The sequence below is a fragment of the Crinia signifera genome, chromosome 9 (genome assembly GCF_055691185.1).
Source record: "Crinia signifera chromosome 9, ASM5569118v1, whole genome shotgun sequence".
Classification (NCBI taxonomy): Eukaryota; Metazoa; Chordata; class Amphibia; order Anura; family Myobatrachidae; genus Crinia; species Crinia signifera.
In genome coordinates, this window is record NC_139225.1 from 26,995,203 (window position 1) to 27,013,294 (window position 18,092).

An 18,092-nucleotide genomic window follows, 5' to 3' on the forward strand; every position below is an offset into this window, starting at 1 on the left:
TGGCAACCAATCAGCACTGCAGTAACATCTATCATTTGAATAATATAACACTATACAGAGCAGCTGATTGGTTGCCACAAACCACTTCTCCTACCTTATAACTGCTCCATACATCTACCCCAGTATATGCAGGCATTACTGTAATCCAGTCACTACCTAGAACAGGCATGTCCAAACTACGGCCCCCCAGCTGTTGTGAAACTACACATCCCAGCATGCCTTGCAATCATTTTAGCATTCCCTAATAGCAAACTGTGGCAAGGCATGATGGGAATTGTAGTTTCACAACATCTGGAGGGCCATAGTTTGGACATGCCTGCCATAGAGCATGCATCAGGCAGCAGCCACCAATGACCCCCCCCAGAATTCTCAGCACCAGCCCATACACACACACACATGACCCCGCATACCAGCCACTGGACAGATCACATCAACACATATTTAAAGACTTTTATTGTTTTACTGAAATCAAAAACAGGAAACCAAGAGTGAGGGTTGGCAATGGTCCATGGGTGTCGGGTGAAATCAGGGATGGGGGCAGTTAAAAATGAGAGAATGTAGGGGGAAAAAAAACAAACAAAAAATAAAAATAAAAAAACACACAAAACAGAAGTATTAAAAATAACTAAGAAAAAAACCCATTGGAAAAAAAAAATAAAACTATAAAGAAAAACTAAAAATAAACAAAAAAAATAAAAAAAAGAAGAAAGAAACCACCCCCCCCCCCCCCCCCAAAAAAAAACAATTGCAGCCAGATTAAAAAGGAAATCAGGGGAGCTAAACAAAAAGAAAAGGTTTTATTCACACTATTGTACTTCTAACAATTTTTTATTTAAAAAAAAAAGGTCTGTTTCTGGTACTTTATTCTAAAATCAGACTTTTTTATGGTACAATTGTTAACACATCTGTTCAGTATATAAATCAGGAGTTTCAGCACCTTTTTTTTTTTCTCTAGAACTTCCAAAACTTTGTCGTAAAAATTGTCGTAGGAATTCATGTTGTCGTGGCATGGAAAATACAAGGTGTCCCTCATGCCATCAGTCATCGGTAATGGAAATCGTAGAGTAGGTGGTCTTCTCTGCCGAGCCGCAAGTGAACAAAGGGATCGAGAATGTCTATGTATATGTGACCAGCTTAATCAAGAGAATAGTTGCCATCTTATTGCAATTATCTGTATCTGCTCTTACCAGAACGTAGCCGCAGCGACTAGGCCACAGCCAAATTTTACGGCACAGGCAATGAGCATGGAAAGTTTCTGGTACAAACCATGTCCGAAGGGTAAAATACACTCTCCGTGCTATCGGAGACCAGCGAAAAAATCTAAGTTTCTAATTTTTGTTCTTTTACATCTTTAAAAGAAAACCGTTCGTTAACGTTTCCAGTTAATCAACTTCCCAATTAAGAAAACAATATTTTAATGTGCTTTCATTAGAAATGATTGACCGTCCATGAGATAAACCGATAAAACAAATGGTGCACAGATGTGAGGACCGTATCGCAGATATTATGGGCCGCAGAGGAGGCTGGACCACACCGGTCAGCACGTATGAAAGTTTGACACAAATTATGCTACGTTACAGAATTTAACATTTTTTTTCCTAACGGGGAAGTGATCGGTGTAAATTCAAAGATCGGTGACAACGTCTTAAAACATAACTATTATTATGTGCTATGCATTACTGTTGCTGGTGTTGCATTTGGCCGGTGAGAGGGCATTGGCGGACAACCGAGAGTCGTCCCGTAAAAGGCGCCCAAATCGCTGCTACCTGAAAAAATGGCTATTTTTTGTTTTGTTTTTGTGATTCGGACTGTAGGAATTGCGCCTACATTGTTACCTGGAGACGGGAGGATGCTACGATATATTAACCACAACAGTTGGAGAGTCAAAAGCGGACTAGGTTTAAGGCATGCCGCAAAATGGTCTGGCAGCATCTGGATAGTTACGCCTGCCATATACGCACAATGCTTAAGTGATCCGGAGCTTCCCAACAAACCGCTTGGATTTACGGCACAACCTTATACCGCAACACATCCCCAGGGCTGGACATTACCCCCGCATGGCACGCTCTTCCTAGGCCACAGATGCAACCGAACACCACTCTAAGACTAGATCTGAACTCTAATTAGAATAATTCCGACTCATGATATCCAGCCACTGTGAAACTGCGAACCGTAAGGGATCAAAACCAAATTCTCCAAAATGGCATTAAAGAACTTGGGGTCATTCGTAAAAGGGCAACTATTAAAGGTTCTGGGCCTTAAAGGTGAATGTGAGGCCAAGATAGAGTCTCTACATTTGAGCCGCAGGTAAAAGCAATCCTTCTTTTATAATTGTCTCTTCCGGGAAACGGTTAAGAAAACAAAAAAAAAAACGGCAACAGAATTTGTTTCTCTTTTGCTGGTCAATCTCCGCTTTGCCCCGTGGCAGAACAGGAGGAGAAGTCCGTGCGTTCCATTTCACTTGCCCGAGTCCTGCATGTGCAATGGAGGATTAATACAATTCTTTCCCCCTGTTCGGGGGGGGGGGGGGGGGGGGTTTGAACACTTTCACACGTTAACTCCTTCGCTGCCAGGACTGCCCGGCGGATTGCTCTGACAGGAGACGGGGTTACATTAGTCCGTGATTGCTTTAAAAATAAGAAAACAAAAATGTCTCCGGGAGACTCTGCTGTCAGATGTTTACGTCCCATCGGAATTTTTTTTTTTTTGTATTTGTTTTTTTCTTTAAAAAAGGGGAACAATGTCTTTAGGAACCTCAGCATTTGTTGGCAGCAGAGGGTCCAAGTTCCTTCTTGTTGTTATTTCACACTGGTCATAAAAAGGGGGTCGTGTGGGGGGGAGGCAACAAAACGAAACAGAAAAAGAGGAGGTGGGGTGGGGGAACGGGGGTTTCACGTGGCTCTCTCAACAAGGGCTGAACACCTCAGCAGAACTCGTGTCTGGTAGCCCGTTCTCCTGGGGTGCTTCGGTTGGGGTAGCAGGCTGGCACTGGGGGACGGTTTTCACCACTGAATGTTTACATTTGGGAGATCCGCAACGACAGCTGAACAGCTTGTTCTTAATGTCCCAGAAACGTTCACCATAATCGAACCTGCAAGAGGAAACCCTTGTTTAGGTTGGAGAAGAGCAATCCTATTGTTAAATCAAGTACAAATAACGATCAAGCCATCAACGTGTGGATAGTTACAGTCTTCGGCTTTACAGTTAAAACCGCATCCTCCCTCCTGTTGTAATAATCTACCAGATCTGGATGTGCCCCCCAGCAGCCAATGAACACTCTACATACAGTATATGCTCTTGGAGAACTCGGAGGGAGCATAGAGGAGACCGTACAAGTGCCAGCTCTTTGCACCTATATCTATATGTTCTATCAATCTTTTATGTAATCAAAACTAGAACCATTGCCAAGGTTCTAATGCAGGGCAAAGGTCGTTACCATCTGGTGACCGATGGAATCCTGCCGGAGGCATTCGGCTGCCACATATTACTATAGACAAACCATGGCGGAAAACTGAACTCTCCCCCAAGAGTATAGACGAAATGACTATATATCTCCTCATTAATGTTATAGATTCAAAGTAATTGGGCAATATGGTCGATATTCAATAACCTCCAATCAATGATCGGGGGCAATTGTCTTGCCAGGGGGCTAATCTATTTTCCCCAATTAGCCTGCAGCTTATCAGGGATTTCCTTTCACCTGCCTCCTGCAGGGCAAAGCAAAATCTCTGAAAACACTGAAAAGCGATTTTTTTTTTATTACAGCCATTGACACAAAAGAGAAACGGGGAAACATCGGGTAGATACCCCCGATGATTTGAATCTCGCCTTATGTGAGGGACACTGCTTATACATGAGCTCATATTGACATGTCATTCCCACTGAGATCCCTCCGAGCCACCTAGGGGTGTCTAAAGCAAGAGGTGCTCACCCAATCTCCTCTCCTGCCTGGATTTGTCGGCTGCTGAAGAAAGCGATACGGGGGAAACGCAAGTCTTGGTGAGACATAAAGACCCGGACGGGGAGCAGGTTGGGCTCACAGAGGTGGTTGATGAAGCGACTGATGTTGCCGTAGAACCGCGCATCGATGCAGTAAACCTCTCCGTCCTGCGGTCAAAAAGCAGCCATTAATAAAATGAAGAAATGGAGTAGCGTTACATATTATGTCACAGATGAAAGAACCAGGATGTGCCAAGATGCAGAAGTAATCGTCACAGCCCATGCCGTCAGAGTAATCTCATTATCAGTAACTGGAAGAAGAACGAGCTGGAAGCCACGTGGTATTCCGTTCATCCCACAATACTTTGCGGACAACAAACGCCAAGCCTGGCAGGCTCACTTTTACACCGCCCCCGTTACCCCATACTGCTTTAGTTTAATGCACTATTGAGGGCCCAATGTAAAAACCTAAAAATAACAGACACTGAGACAGAGAGCCTGAAGCGGTGTATACATGGGAGCGAACACAGCACATATCGCTGAACGACCATATTGCCAGTGATTTCATGTAGTGTGGGAGATAAATCGCCGGGAGCGCGCTCCCGCTGACAGCCCTCCATGGTCGCAGGAGCATGCTCCTCCGAATATGGCTAAAAATCGCTGGTGCACAATACACTGTACACCAGCGATTTCTAGTCAAAATGAGACAGAATTAGACAGAATAGCTTGCAATTTTCAGCCAAGATCGCTGGTCGCTGATGAAAACTGTACACTGAGCAATATATTGCTGAGTGATTTTAAGCCAAAATAGCTCAGCGTCCAAATCACACCGTGTGTACACAGCTGAAGAGAGACAAAGTAGACATTTAATTATTTATTAACAGTTTCTTATATAGCGCACACATATTCCGCAGCGCTGTACAGAGAATATTTGAACATTCACATCAGTCCCTGCCCCAGTGGAGCTTACAATCCATGTTCCCTACCACATGTACACGCGCACACAGACATTCTAGGGTTAATTTGTTAGGAGCCAATTAGCCTAACAGTATATTTTTGGATTGTGGGAGGAAGCCGGAGTACCCGGAGGAAACCCACGCAAGCACGGAGAGAATATACAAACTCCGCACAGTTAGGGCCATGGTGGAACATATGGTAAAGTACCAACCAATCAGGTCCTAACGGCCCTGTTACCAGCTATGTTTGGAGCCCATTTACTATTAAATATGTGAAGAAAATCCCCCCCCATTTTCGTGGTTAGCTGCAAATATTAAATACTTCCCGACTGTGAGACGGAGGGAGCGCAGCAGGAATCTCCGTTACCTACTGCGATCCCTCCTGTTCTGACCGCAGCCGTATCCCCCATTGGTCTATTTAAGGGATGCGATGCTGCCTAATGTATATACAATCCCAAAGTAAATAGGCTCCTTTATCTCTCTCTGCTTTGTCTCTCTCAGGCTTAGTATGTCTGCCTCATTGAATGCTAATAAAAAGGGACATTTCCCAGGTGCAGTGCTGTGTACGCAGGATTTTTGGCGGAGCGTTGTAACGATACAAAGAAAACATCATCTTCTTCCGAGACTTAGCAGTTTCTTTTTTTTTAATGAAAGCAGTGAAAAAAAAAGTTAACACGCAAATGAGGCCACGGCAGTCTGAGGCGGAGCTGCGCGTGTTCCGTATATCCCGGGGAACAGAGAGAAAGGAGGGAGGGAGGCAGAGGGGATTCCTTTCTTCTCTGCGGTGCACAACTTTAATTACCGCTGCTAATTTCAGCCATGCCAGGGGCCCCCGAGCAGAAAGATGCATTAAAGGAGCGGGCCGTGCCTTCTGGCCTCCTCCATAATGATCTTTAATGGATGGCCTATGCCACACAGTTTAAGTGGTTGGTGGAGAGCGGTCAAGTGTAGCGGCTTACAGAACACTGCACACAGCCCCGCCAGGACAGGCTCAGTGACCTCCCCAGGTTATAGCTATATGTTACGCTGGCAGCCACGTCGCTTGCTCTGAGGAGGATGCACGTAACTCGTCAGGAGCCCCAGAATCCTTTGCAAAGTCTGAGGCCACCTGAAGCCAAGACATGTTGTAGGCAGCCTCACTGTCAGTATCGGTGCAAACATCCGTCCTTAGAGAGGAAAACCATTCTCTGGCTCCCCGCTACTAGCAGATGGGCCACGCCCCCCCCCCGGCCTTGCACAGAAGAACTGGGTGCTCCTCAGCATCTCACCTTATTGTCCAGGTCAAACAGAAAGGTGTCGTCTTCACGTACGTCTGCCTCAGAGTCCGAAATCAATTCCCCGACATACCTGATAAAGGAAATTGTGAGGTGAAGATTATAAGCTGCACGTCAGGCTGTGTATTATACTAGTCAGGCATCGTTTATGCCACGCATGTCCAAACTGTGGCCCTCCAGCTGTTGTGAAACTACACGTCCCAGCATGCCTTGCCATAGTTTTAGCATTCCCTAATAACAAAACTATGACAAGGCATGATGGGCTTTGTAGTTTCACAACAGCTGGAGGGCCATCGTTTGGCCATGCCTGCTGTATGCTAAGAGACCACCAGGTCCCCATGAATACGAGGCCAACTCCCAAGTCCCCATAAATACTAGTCTGGCCTCCAGATCCCCATGAATACTAGTCCGGCCCATAGGCCAGTTCTAAGGTCCCCATGAATACGTGTACAGCCCCCTATGAATAGTAATCTACCCCATGAATACTATTCTATCCCTATGAGTATCGGTCCAGCCCATAGGGCCCCATGAATACTAGTCTGGGACCAAGAAAACTAGTCCAGCGCCCAGCTCCCCATGAATACTTGTCCGGCCCCAGGTCCCCATGAATATTAGCCTCCCTGTATTCCTGAATATCAACAGACTATTGGGTAGCTGTATGTGATAAGGAAGGAGAATGGATAAAGTGGTTGGTACTTTATCACCGGCCAATTAGGTTGAGACTGTTTAGTTACAGACTGAGTTTAAAAAGGGACAGGTAGGAGCTGATTGGCCGGAGATAAAAACCAGACACTTTATCACTTCATCGAGCTTAATAAATCTACCCCTCTATCACTTCTCCTGCCTGCTTCATACATCTGACCGCTGAGTGGTTCCACAGCCTTCCCCTCAAATACCCGTCTTCACAATTTTGTGGACAGTTGCAAAACTCATAATAAAACACTACAAGAAACAGATACTGGAGAGAGAATCTTTTCAGTGTACAAACAGGGGCCTCAGTCTGAGCGCAGGTCCTTGCAGAGTCCAGAGATCCCCCAAATACGGCGCCACTTACTCGCACACAAACGTCCCCATCGGAATGTCCTGCAGCGACCGCACTCCCCAGCCCATGTTCTTGGTCCGGTACATTTGTAACCTGACTCTGCAAGATCAAGATGAAGGGGTCAAACATGTTGCAAGGGAGGGGAAAAAAAATATCACAATGTACAAACGAGAAAACCCAAACTGACTTTATGGAAAAGAAATAGGGGCCATAAACCGGAAGCCATTCTGAAATGCGTACCACTTTCTGGCATGCAATTTACGCTGCTGATCACAGGGGCCTTGCCCACAATCCCACAGCATGATCTAGTCACAGCACAAGGCGCGTAAGTCTGTAGAAGCGCACAGTACACGCGTGAATGAGCCCTTCATCAGCAATAAGTGGCCACTTAAGGCCTCACTCTACCTCCCATAGACAGGGCCCCCTACTGGATGAATGCCCTCCAGTGAGAGAAAGGGGGAGGGGACAGGCACTCAAAGCCACCGTACACAGCGGTTACCTGGAGATCAGGCTGAATACCGCATTTAGTAGAACACCTCCTATTTCTCGCTCTAGAACCGCTATTTACTACAAATAAAAGCCGAGGAAACATTAAGTTAATCAAACAGAATGAGCTTCCATGAGATTACATAACCCGAGCATAGCCTTCAGGTACACGTTCTGTTATACAATGAGGTTTGTGTGTATACTAGGTATACGTATATTAGTAATAGCTGCGTGTCCCTTCCCGCAGGCCTGTTGTCAGCACTATTTATCTGTGTATGTCTCTGGTTACTGTACAATAGACATTGGAGCTTTAATCTGGTATTACTCTGTGCCGAGGTTCTCTACATAACCTACAATGGGCCATTTTTAATTTATAGTTTGTAGTTATTAAGGCCCTTATTCTGATCGGTGCGGATATTCCCGCTTGCGTACGGGCCGCCGATGTTTATCGTCTGCGCATGTGCAGAGGTCACTCTGCGCATGTGCAGGCGATTTCGCCGCATGGATTCTTTATACGCCGCACAGGGGGCGTAGAGGGGCGTGAGGGGCTACTTAGCCTCATTACCCTATGCATACGCCCCGCGTTTCATGGGCGTTCCCATGCAAACGCGGGGCGTATGCATGGTAATGAGGCCGTGACGCGTGGGTACGGGGCGGGCATCTGACATCGCCGGATGTCAGCTGCCCGCCCCCATACAAGATTTCACACGGACAAGTGTCCGTGTGGTCTTGTGTTGCGGGACCTGGTGGAGTGTGCGGCCCTGCATTCGATGTTCAGCGACCATCGAATGCAGGGGCTGATCCCCGTCCACATTCATGCGGACCGCCACATATCCGCATACGGACGGAGGTGGCGATCCGTATGGAAGGCGGGGATTCGCCAAGACGGACATCACCGCATATTTCTGATCGGGCCGCACCGATCAGAATAAGGGCCTAAGTTATTTTACTTTTTGAACGGAAATATAAAAGTATAACGGCAGCATCTAACGGACACCTGGTGCACAGAGAAGGGCGGCCTGGCATGACTATGGCAATAGTGCACAACATTCTGCCCAGCTGTATATATATATGCTCCTCACCGAGGACCCCATATGTACAGGGGCCTACCTGGAGGCAAGACACCTGCTTCCAGGCTCCAAGCCCTGAAGGGGTACCTGCAAGTACAGCGGCCTCCGTTTGGTTAACAGCCGGATCAAGTGTGACCGCCGTTCTTTCCGTGGAAGCTTTGCGGCACTCCTGCAGCTGCAGAGTTAAAGGGATCTGCCCAAGGAGCCATGCTGACATATGAAACAGGGTACAGGATGGTTCCCCCCCCTGGTAGTGGTCAGCCTAGGCTGCAGCAAGCATTGGTGCACCCGCTGCTGAACTGTGAGATGGGACTCACCAGCGAATGCAGGTTCTTCCTGCTGCTGAATCTCGTGAGTCTGATCGTGACCCATTGGCTGTTGTCACACAGCAGACCTACACACACACACACTATTTGATTTCAGGTTCTCTTGAGGAGGAGGGGGTGACTGTTGAATGTACACCCATGCGTGTTTATGGTATTAGTACACAGCGCACTACATTCTGCCCAGCTGCATATACACTCCTCAGCAACCACCCCATATGTACACAGCTCACTACATTCTGCCCAGCTGTAGTCACATGGAAAAGTCATTACGGGGACTCACTTCTGACCATTCTGCACCACTCTGTTGCGGCAGTTCCGCCAGCAGGAACAGGCGTGGTTACATTCAAAGATGAGCGGTGGTTCCACCATGTTAAATTCTGGCAAAAGTCGTCCACTCTGTGGGGAAAAATGCATTGGTGTATAGTGTAATGACAGAGGGACTGAATCATGTTTGTAAGTGAAGCAAAAACAGGAAGCAACTGGGCAAAAGCCACGCTGCGCTGCAGGTGGGGGAGATGCCACATGTGCAGATATTTATATTTCGGTGAGTTGTATTTTTTTGTGCAAGGTAAAAACTGTCTGCTTTTGCATGCAGTCCACAGATGTTAGACAGTTTTATTTTTACACTGCAATTTAGATTCCAGTTTCTGGACTCAACTTAATCTAATGCTCTCTACATGTTACATCTGCCCCACCTGCAGTGCAGCACTGTTTCAACCAGTTGCATTTTAACATGTGTCACCACCCTACTATTCTAGGAAAAAAGCGTCCGCAATTACAAATAGCCCCAAAAAGAACATTTTCGGTACTTGTTTCCTAGCACGGCGCCCACTACGTTAATTGCGTAAAAAAAATCGCATCGCATGCCATTTTAGTGGCATGCAATGCGATTTTTTCGGTAATTTATTCACTGCTCTTCTGTCCCCAGGCCCATCTCATCGCATGGCATCGCACCTCCCGCAAAATCGCATGCGATTTTCTGGGGTGCTATGGCATGACATTAGGTATACAATAATATGATAGTATGTCCCAAAAATAGGTTTAACGCACCCCCCCCCATACCACGCCACCCCGAAGTGTGGCGAGCGCAGGGGCGGCGGAACGCGTCCTCCGACTTTTTCATTACCCCACTATCCACGTCGGCGTGGAGTTGATTTTATATAGTGTGGTGAGCGTAGCGAGCCACTGAGCCCGAAGCGTGGTGAGTGCAGCGAGCCCCGCGGAATACATGTAAAGTAATCCGTATCCCCTCGCGGGGCTCGCCACTCTGGGTGGCGGAACGTGTCCTCCGACTTTTTCAGTACCCCACTATCCACGGCAGCGTGGAGTTGATTTTATATAATGTGGCGAGCCCAGCGAGGGGATGTAACGTAATCCGCGGGGCTCGGTGGCTCGCCACACTATATAAAATCAACTCCACGCGACTTGGCTAGTGGGGTAATGAAAGTCAGAGGACACGTTCCGCCGCCGCTCGCCACGCTGTGGGGTGGCGTGGATAGTGGGGCAGTGCGTTAAACCTATTTTTGGGACATATAATCATATTATTGTATACCTAATGTCATGGCATCGCACACCCTATAAAATCGCATGCGATTTTGCAGGACATGCGATGCGATGCCATGCGATATAGTGGGGTACAATGGTCATAGAAAAAATTAAGGTACTTGTGTATTATCTGGGCGCCCGATTTTTTCATCGGGCCGATAAAATCGCGGCAATCGCATCGCTTGCAACCAAATCGCATGCGATGCACGCGATTTTTCCATAGGAATCAATGTTAAATGGTCCCAAATGGTCCCTGAGACCATTAGGGTCAATGTGAAATGCCCCCCAGGCTCCCTCATTGTATGTATGCCCCCTCATTGTTAACGCCACCCCACCATCAACCCGAAGTGAGCGCAGCGGTACGCGTCCTCCGACCTTTTCATACCCCCACTATCCACGTCGGCGTGGAGTTGATGTTATATAGTGTGGCGAGCGTAGCGAGGGGACGTGCATTACTTCACTGGTATTACGCATCCTCCACGCTTCGGGCTCGGTGGCTCGCCACACTATATAAAATCAACTCCACGCTGACATGGATAGTGGGGGTATGAAAAAGTCGGAGGACGCGTACCGCCGCCCTTTGCGGGCTTGCTGCGCTCGCCATACTTCGGGTTGGCGTTGATGGTGGCGTTAACAATGAGGGGGCATACAAACAATGGGGAGGCCTGGGGGCATTTCACATTGACCCTAATGGTCTCAGGGACCATTTGACATTGATTCCTATGGAAAATCGCGTCAATCGCAACGCATGCGATTTGGTTGCATGCGATGGACGAGATTTTATCACGGAAAATCGCAAAGCATTGCATGCCTTAAGTTAAGGCATGCAATTAACAAAATTGGGCGTCCAGATAATACACAAGTACCAAAATTACATAAAAATAAATAAAATATTGCCGCTATAATGGCCCATGCGATGCAATTTCCCTACGGTGCCGTACGTAGGAAATCTGGGCGCCGTGCTAGGAAACAAGTACCACATTTTCTTTACTGTGCTATTCTCCAGGGCACACTGTTCTTGCATATAACTTGGTGCATGAACCCTGTTTTCTTGCATCACCTTATAGTACTTACCATATCATACCAACACCTCATGCTCAGCTGGCTACACATACAGTTCCGAGATGAACAGTCGTCTATGCACACACAGTACTGGAACACAAAAACAAGATCTAGGTTATTTCCCCCTTCCGAGGCCAAATGTAACGCAACGTAAGGTACAAACACTAGAGGGCGCTGCCTTTCCCGTCATCGTCTCACCTGAAGATGAGTAATGTTTCGGTCCACGTTCAGTGGGGAGGTCACGCAGTTCTGAGAGACGTATTTGTAATTGATAGGACAAGGTTCCGAGTCTTCTCCATTGACACATGGGATCGGGATATTCTCATAGCCCCTTGATATGTCTCTTTAAAAAATAAAATAAAAGATAGCATAAAACACAGACCTCCGGATAAGACCAGTTTTCGATAACCAAGGTCAAGAAGAGCGGGCGGGAGACAAATGGGCAGATGCGTCAGGAGAATGAAATCCACCTACCGGTTCATGACCACCTCCTCCGCTTTGGGTTTCTGCGAGGAGTTACTGCCCTTCTTAAGAGCCATCCAGACCTCGGAGTTTGGGCTGCAGCATTCTAGTGGGGTCTCCCCCTCCTTATTTTTTAATCCCACCTCGGCTCCATGAGTTAGAAACAGCCTGGACAAAGGAGAAAAGCGGTGTCACCAAAACTCATCGGACACAAATCTACTCAAAGAACACTTCAAAAAGGGACAATGGGGGTGATTGGGGTTTGCTCGGTAAGCTGTGAAGCTCGCAGCAGCAGATACTCCGCCCGCCACTCCACCCGCGCATGCCTCCACTGCAGGAGAAATCATTCAATAGTCTGAACTGACTTATTTGCATGTGCCTGGCCGAAGACAGGGCGGGCGGCTGACTTCATGTGAAAGCAGGCATCTCCGGCATAGTCATGGGGAAAAACATAAAACGCTGGGCATTTCTTTGGGCGACCGCCATCCCCCTGCACATGTGTAAACTAGACTAGACCATGCGCAGAGCCACAAACATCGGAACGGGGCCGAATTCATCCCGTTCGGATTAGAATGAGGGCCAATGACGAACGGACAGAAGACCACCCGATGACATCTAAAGTGGTCCATTTACTTACGTGACGCATTCATATCGGTTCTCCCGAGCAGCAATGTGAAGCGGGGAGTCCCCATGGATGTTGACAGCTCGGAGGTCACACTTGGACGCAAGAAGAGTCTCGGCAATTTCAACGGAGCCGGCAAAAGCTGCCCAATGCAGGCATATGTTCTCCTCCTGGGATGGGACAAAGGGCATCTATAAATACAGGCGGGTATCAACAGGAAAAGGTGTAGAACCTCACTATGGTTGTGTGAGGGACTCGTATCTTCTTAGAAGCAGTCTAGAGGGGAAGACGCGACAAACAAGCTCTTCCAGGAGAACAGATCTGGAGAAAGAGGGCCTGATTCAGAGATGTGAGGTAACCGAATGGTTAGTGCACATGGTGGGAGTACTGCACATGAGCAGGGGGTGTCCTATGCATGTGCAGGCCACCATCTGCAAGGCCGCTCACAGGGTCCTCCGAGCCACAGCCTAAATCGACAGATTATGGCGTTTAGAAGGCGAAGAGGGTGCGTTCCTGGCCACCGTTCCAAAAAACAGGCTAGGGTCTGAATGGCTGCACATATTTCCGGGCCTAGCAAGCTGCCAGAAACCAGCCAGGCTGTGAAAGCTTCAGCTTGCAAAGCCTGCAACCATCACAGCTGATGGTCGCAACAGCGGTCTATGCATTCTGGATGATGGAATTGCTAAGCTGCTTGTGTGCGGTTCAGAAATCACGTCCCAGCTTGGAATCGGGTCAAAAATATGCAGCCTAAATGAGACAGAACCTAGATTTTCTATGATGCAGGATACACAGTAGTACCCGGAGCGGCAATTCGCCCTACAAGTGGCCTGGAGAACAGGCGACTTCTGAGTGCATAGCTGCCCATCCGTCAGGGACCGGTTCTCAACAGCAAGCTAGCCAATCATATAACCAAGAGTGGGCAGTTCAATCATGTGTGCCCAATGTGTACCAAACCCATCTACGGTATAGGACACTAACGGTGAATACACACTGGGTGATATATTAAATGGTATCGCTCATTTTGTCCCTACTGAGTGATCTTGTTAAAAATATCACCCAATGTTTCAAAAAGGATCTATGTAACTACAATCATTATTTTAAAAAGTAATACTCTTGAATAGGGGTATCACACCATCGGTGTGGGGGCATTATCACCAAGGTGAATGACTTACGTTATCCCGGATGTTGATGTCCGCTCCATTGGAATGTAACAGTTTAACCAGCTCGACGTGTTTGTACTCTGTAGCCCAAATCATCGGGGTCCAGCCACCGTCGTCCTTTGGTAGAGACAGAGGGGGAGAGAGTCAGAGGTGAGCACTCTGTCTTGTTGGCCGGGGGACACTGGCTCATCATACAGCCCAGTCTATGGATCCTCTTTCAGGATTACACTATTCCCCGACACAATCCGCATAATAAAGCAACACCACGGGAAAAACCTAATTATTACCAACAATAAAATCTTGGGTATGCAAATGAGGAGGAAGTTGTGCGGGGAGCCAATTGAATCACTGGGGGTGTGATTGTACGTATCGCTGCAGGCAGGCACTTGATGAATGAGGAGTCTCATACTGGCTGTACGTGGGATTGTCACAGTAATTACCACCAAGACAAAAGACTGACAATAAACGCGTGGGATTCAGAGCATCAAACACAGCTTGGCACGGGAGCTGGCACTTTACAATACACCCGCTGCCTGCACTCAGCGGAGGCGGCCATTTTTTGTTACCCAGAGTGCACCCTTACCTGACAGTTGACATCCATTTGCTCGTTGGTGAGCAGGTACTTCACCACCTCAAAGTGACCCTTTTTAGCAGCCAGGTGCAAACATGTGGAGCCTTCAGAGTCCTGGAACCAGACACAAAGTTACAGCAATGGGCTAATTACAGAGACGGCCCAGACACAACCTCCACTGACAATGCGGTCACAAGTGGTCACCTTGAGGTCCAGCAACGCTCCAGCCTTGACCAGATACTTCACCGTCTCTAGGTGGTTGTTCTCGGAGGCCTCCATCAGTGGTGTTCGCTGATCCTCTGAGCAGTTGTCCAAGTTTGCACCGGCCTGGACAAGCAGAAACGCGGAGCTTATTAGTAGCGCAATGAGGGCAGCGGCCAATCGGATATCCTTAGTGACTCACCCCAAGGTCAGTGCGTGTGCTAAGTTATTGCGGAAACAAACTAGCTAATAAGTAACGCAAACTCTAGTGTCATCCACGGTAATCTAGAGTAAAAGGGACAATCCGTCCTTCCTTGGGAGCGTCGGGATAATAATGAAGGCGAATGGGCAGACAATGATCCACACTAGCACTAGCTGCATGATATACACATACAGTAAGTAATAACAGAACATCAACCTTACTCCCCCTGCTGGTCACTCACCTGAACTAGCATGTGGCAGGTATCAGTGTGGCCCATTTCTGTGGCGGCGTGTAAGGGCGTCCTCTTGCCGTGCTGCTCCATCTTGAAATTGGGGTCGATGCCATCCACTTAAAAGACAAGACAATGTACATTAGAGACCAGGGGGTTATTGCGCATCCCTATAGAGATAACTGTACAGCCATAACTGCTGGCTTCCTCTAGTACAATGGTTCTCAAGTTCAGTCCCCACATAGTGCACGATTCAGACCTGCTCGCTAGGCTGTGTATATTCACTGCCTAGCGAGCATGTAAACTGTGCCCTGCCGAAGGAATGTGCGCTTACACATCCTCTCACCTGCAGCCACAAGGAGTTACCTTAAATACCAGTGAGTATACTGCCGAGCTGTCCGTGTACTCACCGTGGGCACTGGAGCCGCAGCGCTGGAGGCAAAAGAGCCAACGCCTCAAAGATTTACACAACACACTGGAGGTGTGGATTCTAGGGCACAGCGCAATTAAAGAAAATAATCCCCCCCCCCCAAAAAAAAAATCCCACCATATACTAACTCTAATAGTGCCTATACACTAGTGCGATGGGATGCGATGCGACATCGCAAAGCGATTTCCTACGTCACACATTGGGTGCTGGGACCGGGAAAGATGCAGGACACTGGTGGCAGTAGTCAGCGGGACAGGTGGTAGACTTTAAATTTTTTCCCCCGAAAGACCCTCTGAGAGAGCTCTCGGCCATCTGATTGGCTGAGAGAACCCTCAGCCAATCAGAGGGGCGCCCAATATTTTGTAATCCAGCATCGCCGTGCACAGCGGGGTAGGGAAAGGCACCCGGTGGTGGTGACCCGGGGCTCGCATGCCGGGGGCCAGGGTGAGTGAGAGATCACACATCGCATTGTGGGCAATCGCATGTGTGCAGCACATAATACCTGGCGACGCAAGATTTCACCGGCTGGCCTGCACATCGCGTCGGGTGACACATGCGATTTATCGAAATCACATCCAATATCTCACATGTGTATGTGCACCATAATAAATCAGCACATACACTACTTGGCCACCAGGTGGCACTGTGACGTCACGTCTCTCAAAGAAAATGATTTGTGAACCTTTTGTTAAAAATCAGATAAAGATTCCTTTTTCTTCGACAGAGCTGCAGCCGCTGCCCCTCGCTGGCCCCATACTAGCAGCACATCACAAGGACTAAGGCTGCGATCGGTGAGCAGTCTCTCTGCCCACACAGTGCTGTGAGGATGGGCACACACCGGGGCGAGCAGCAGTGACTGGGTCAGCCCCTAGCAATGTTCAACATAAAAGTGATTCTCCGGCACATCTGAAATTCTCTTTTATTCCAGGTGCAGCTGCAGAGACCTTATTAGCGGGCTGTGAATAGTGCCGGCATCAGCATTTCCCTGTGTACTCGCCAGCACAGAACAGGCAGCAGCCCACGTGTGCGTGAAATGTCGGCCGCTCTGGGAATTCAGAACCTAAATTATCCGGTGGAGGGGGGGGGGGTATGGATTGCAAATTCGAGCACTGCAGCAGAGCATCTGCAAAACCTCACAGGAGGGTAACATGGAGCAGACTGATAAATCCGGGGAGCTGTCAGCACTTGCAGACATGTCTGTTTTTCTGCACCGGGGTCATGAGCATGGAACGCAAACCTGGAACGCAAGTCAACGCTATAAGAAAAGGCAACGTAAGACAGTCACATCCCACATCCACCTTTGTTACATAGACCGGCGTGATTAGCTACGCTTAGCCCAGCACAGCTGTATAGTCATGGGAAAATGAAAGACCATTATCAATTGTTAGTAAATAGCACAAAATAACGTGCAATTTCATTTTAATATAGGATTTCAGAGCACAGTATTCAGCAGGCAGAAAAAGCCCCCCCCCCCCCCCCCCCGCAGTCACGGTCTGCCGTAGCAGTAAGATTGGTGTACAGTATTTGATATCTGACTGTTGGAACGTCCCGATTGTTGGAATCTCGGGCCGTTTTCACTTCTCTCGACAGCCGGAATTCAATGTTCCGGCTCCCGAGTGTCGGGAAGTCAGAGGATTGGCGAAAAAGCATCTGTTTTGTTGTACTGTTTCTTACAATACAGACTTGTCTCCACAGGAAGCCGGGTCTGTAGCAGGTGAGTCCCGGCTGGGATTGAATAACTTAACGGCCGATATTTCCACTGTCTGAAATATCAGCAGACAATATAGTATATATACCCCTATGTGTCTGCCAAGGAAGCCAGATGGAAATTGGTACCATAGGGACCTTCACCTGGGATGGCAGCACAAACACACCGCTCATTGCAGCCCTGCTTATACATATACACACACACACACACACACACACACGTATTCATGGATCGATCATACTGAAGACTAATTGGGAGATGTAGTAAGCCTGGTGAAGTGGTAAAGTGGGAGGGTATAACACACGAGCCAATCAGCTCCTTAATGCCAAGTTACAGACTGGGTTTGAAAAAGGACAGTTAGGAGCTGATTGGCTCCTGTGTTATCACCTTCCACTTTACTAGGTTTAATACACCTGTGCTTGCATTACACTGAATGCAGTTACCCCCTCCTTAACGTCCATTGCAGAGCTCCTCAGAGTGACTCCAGGGACATAACACTTGGTGAATGGGTCTCTGGACATTCCCTAAGTAGACTGAATATATCTGACAGGAGTAACATCCCTACTGTCTATATACAAGATGGACATGCAGTAACGATCCATCACACACACACACACACACACAGACATATTTCCCTGGAAACCGGGAGCAGAGGGTGTAATTACTGCACTCACCGAGCATCATCAGCACCTTCTGCAGCTCTCCTTGCCTTGCAGAGAAATACAGCTGCTTGGGGTGGAAGCGTAACTTCTTAGGCCTGGGAAGGTGGGAGATTCAGCACATTAGAAGGCAGAACACAGATACGGC

The 18,092-nt window shown here is 48.0% G+C and overlaps 1 protein-coding gene across 6 annotated transcripts in view; it reads right to left on the minus strand.

The window, feature by feature from the left end:
- Nucleotides 1-436: 436 nt before the first annotated feature.
- EHMT1 (euchromatic histone lysine methyltransferase 1) overlaps nt 437-18,092 on the minus strand; it is a 77,698-nt gene continuing 60,042 nt past the window's right edge. For all 6 annotated transcript variants that reach the window (XM_083158629.1, XM_083158630.1, XM_083158628.1 and 3 more), the window contains exons 14-27: nt 17,960-18,042; nt 15,160-15,266; nt 14,720-14,842; nt 14,528-14,629; nt 13,957-14,061; nt 12,800-12,954; nt 12,175-12,330; nt 11,899-12,043; nt 11,713-11,790; nt 9,374-9,489; nt 7,224-7,310; nt 6,164-6,242; nt 3,932-4,107; nt 437-3,091 (exon numbers count right to left, since the gene is read on the minus strand). In XM_083158629.1, the coding sequence (XP_083014755.1) occupies nt 2,905-3,091; nt 3,932-4,107; nt 6,164-6,242; nt 7,224-7,310; nt 9,374-9,489; nt 11,713-11,790; nt 11,899-12,043; nt 12,175-12,330; nt 12,800-12,954; nt 13,957-14,061; nt 14,528-14,629; nt 14,720-14,842; nt 15,160-15,266; nt 17,960-18,042 (1,699 nt within the window). In that variant the 3' untranslated portion in view covers nt 437-2,904. The remainder of the gene's footprint in view (nt 3,092-3,931; nt 4,108-6,163; nt 6,243-7,223; nt 7,311-9,373; nt 9,490-11,712; nt 11,791-11,898; nt 12,044-12,174; nt 12,331-12,799; nt 12,955-13,956; nt 14,062-14,527; nt 14,630-14,719; nt 14,843-15,159; nt 15,267-17,959; nt 18,043-18,092) is intronic.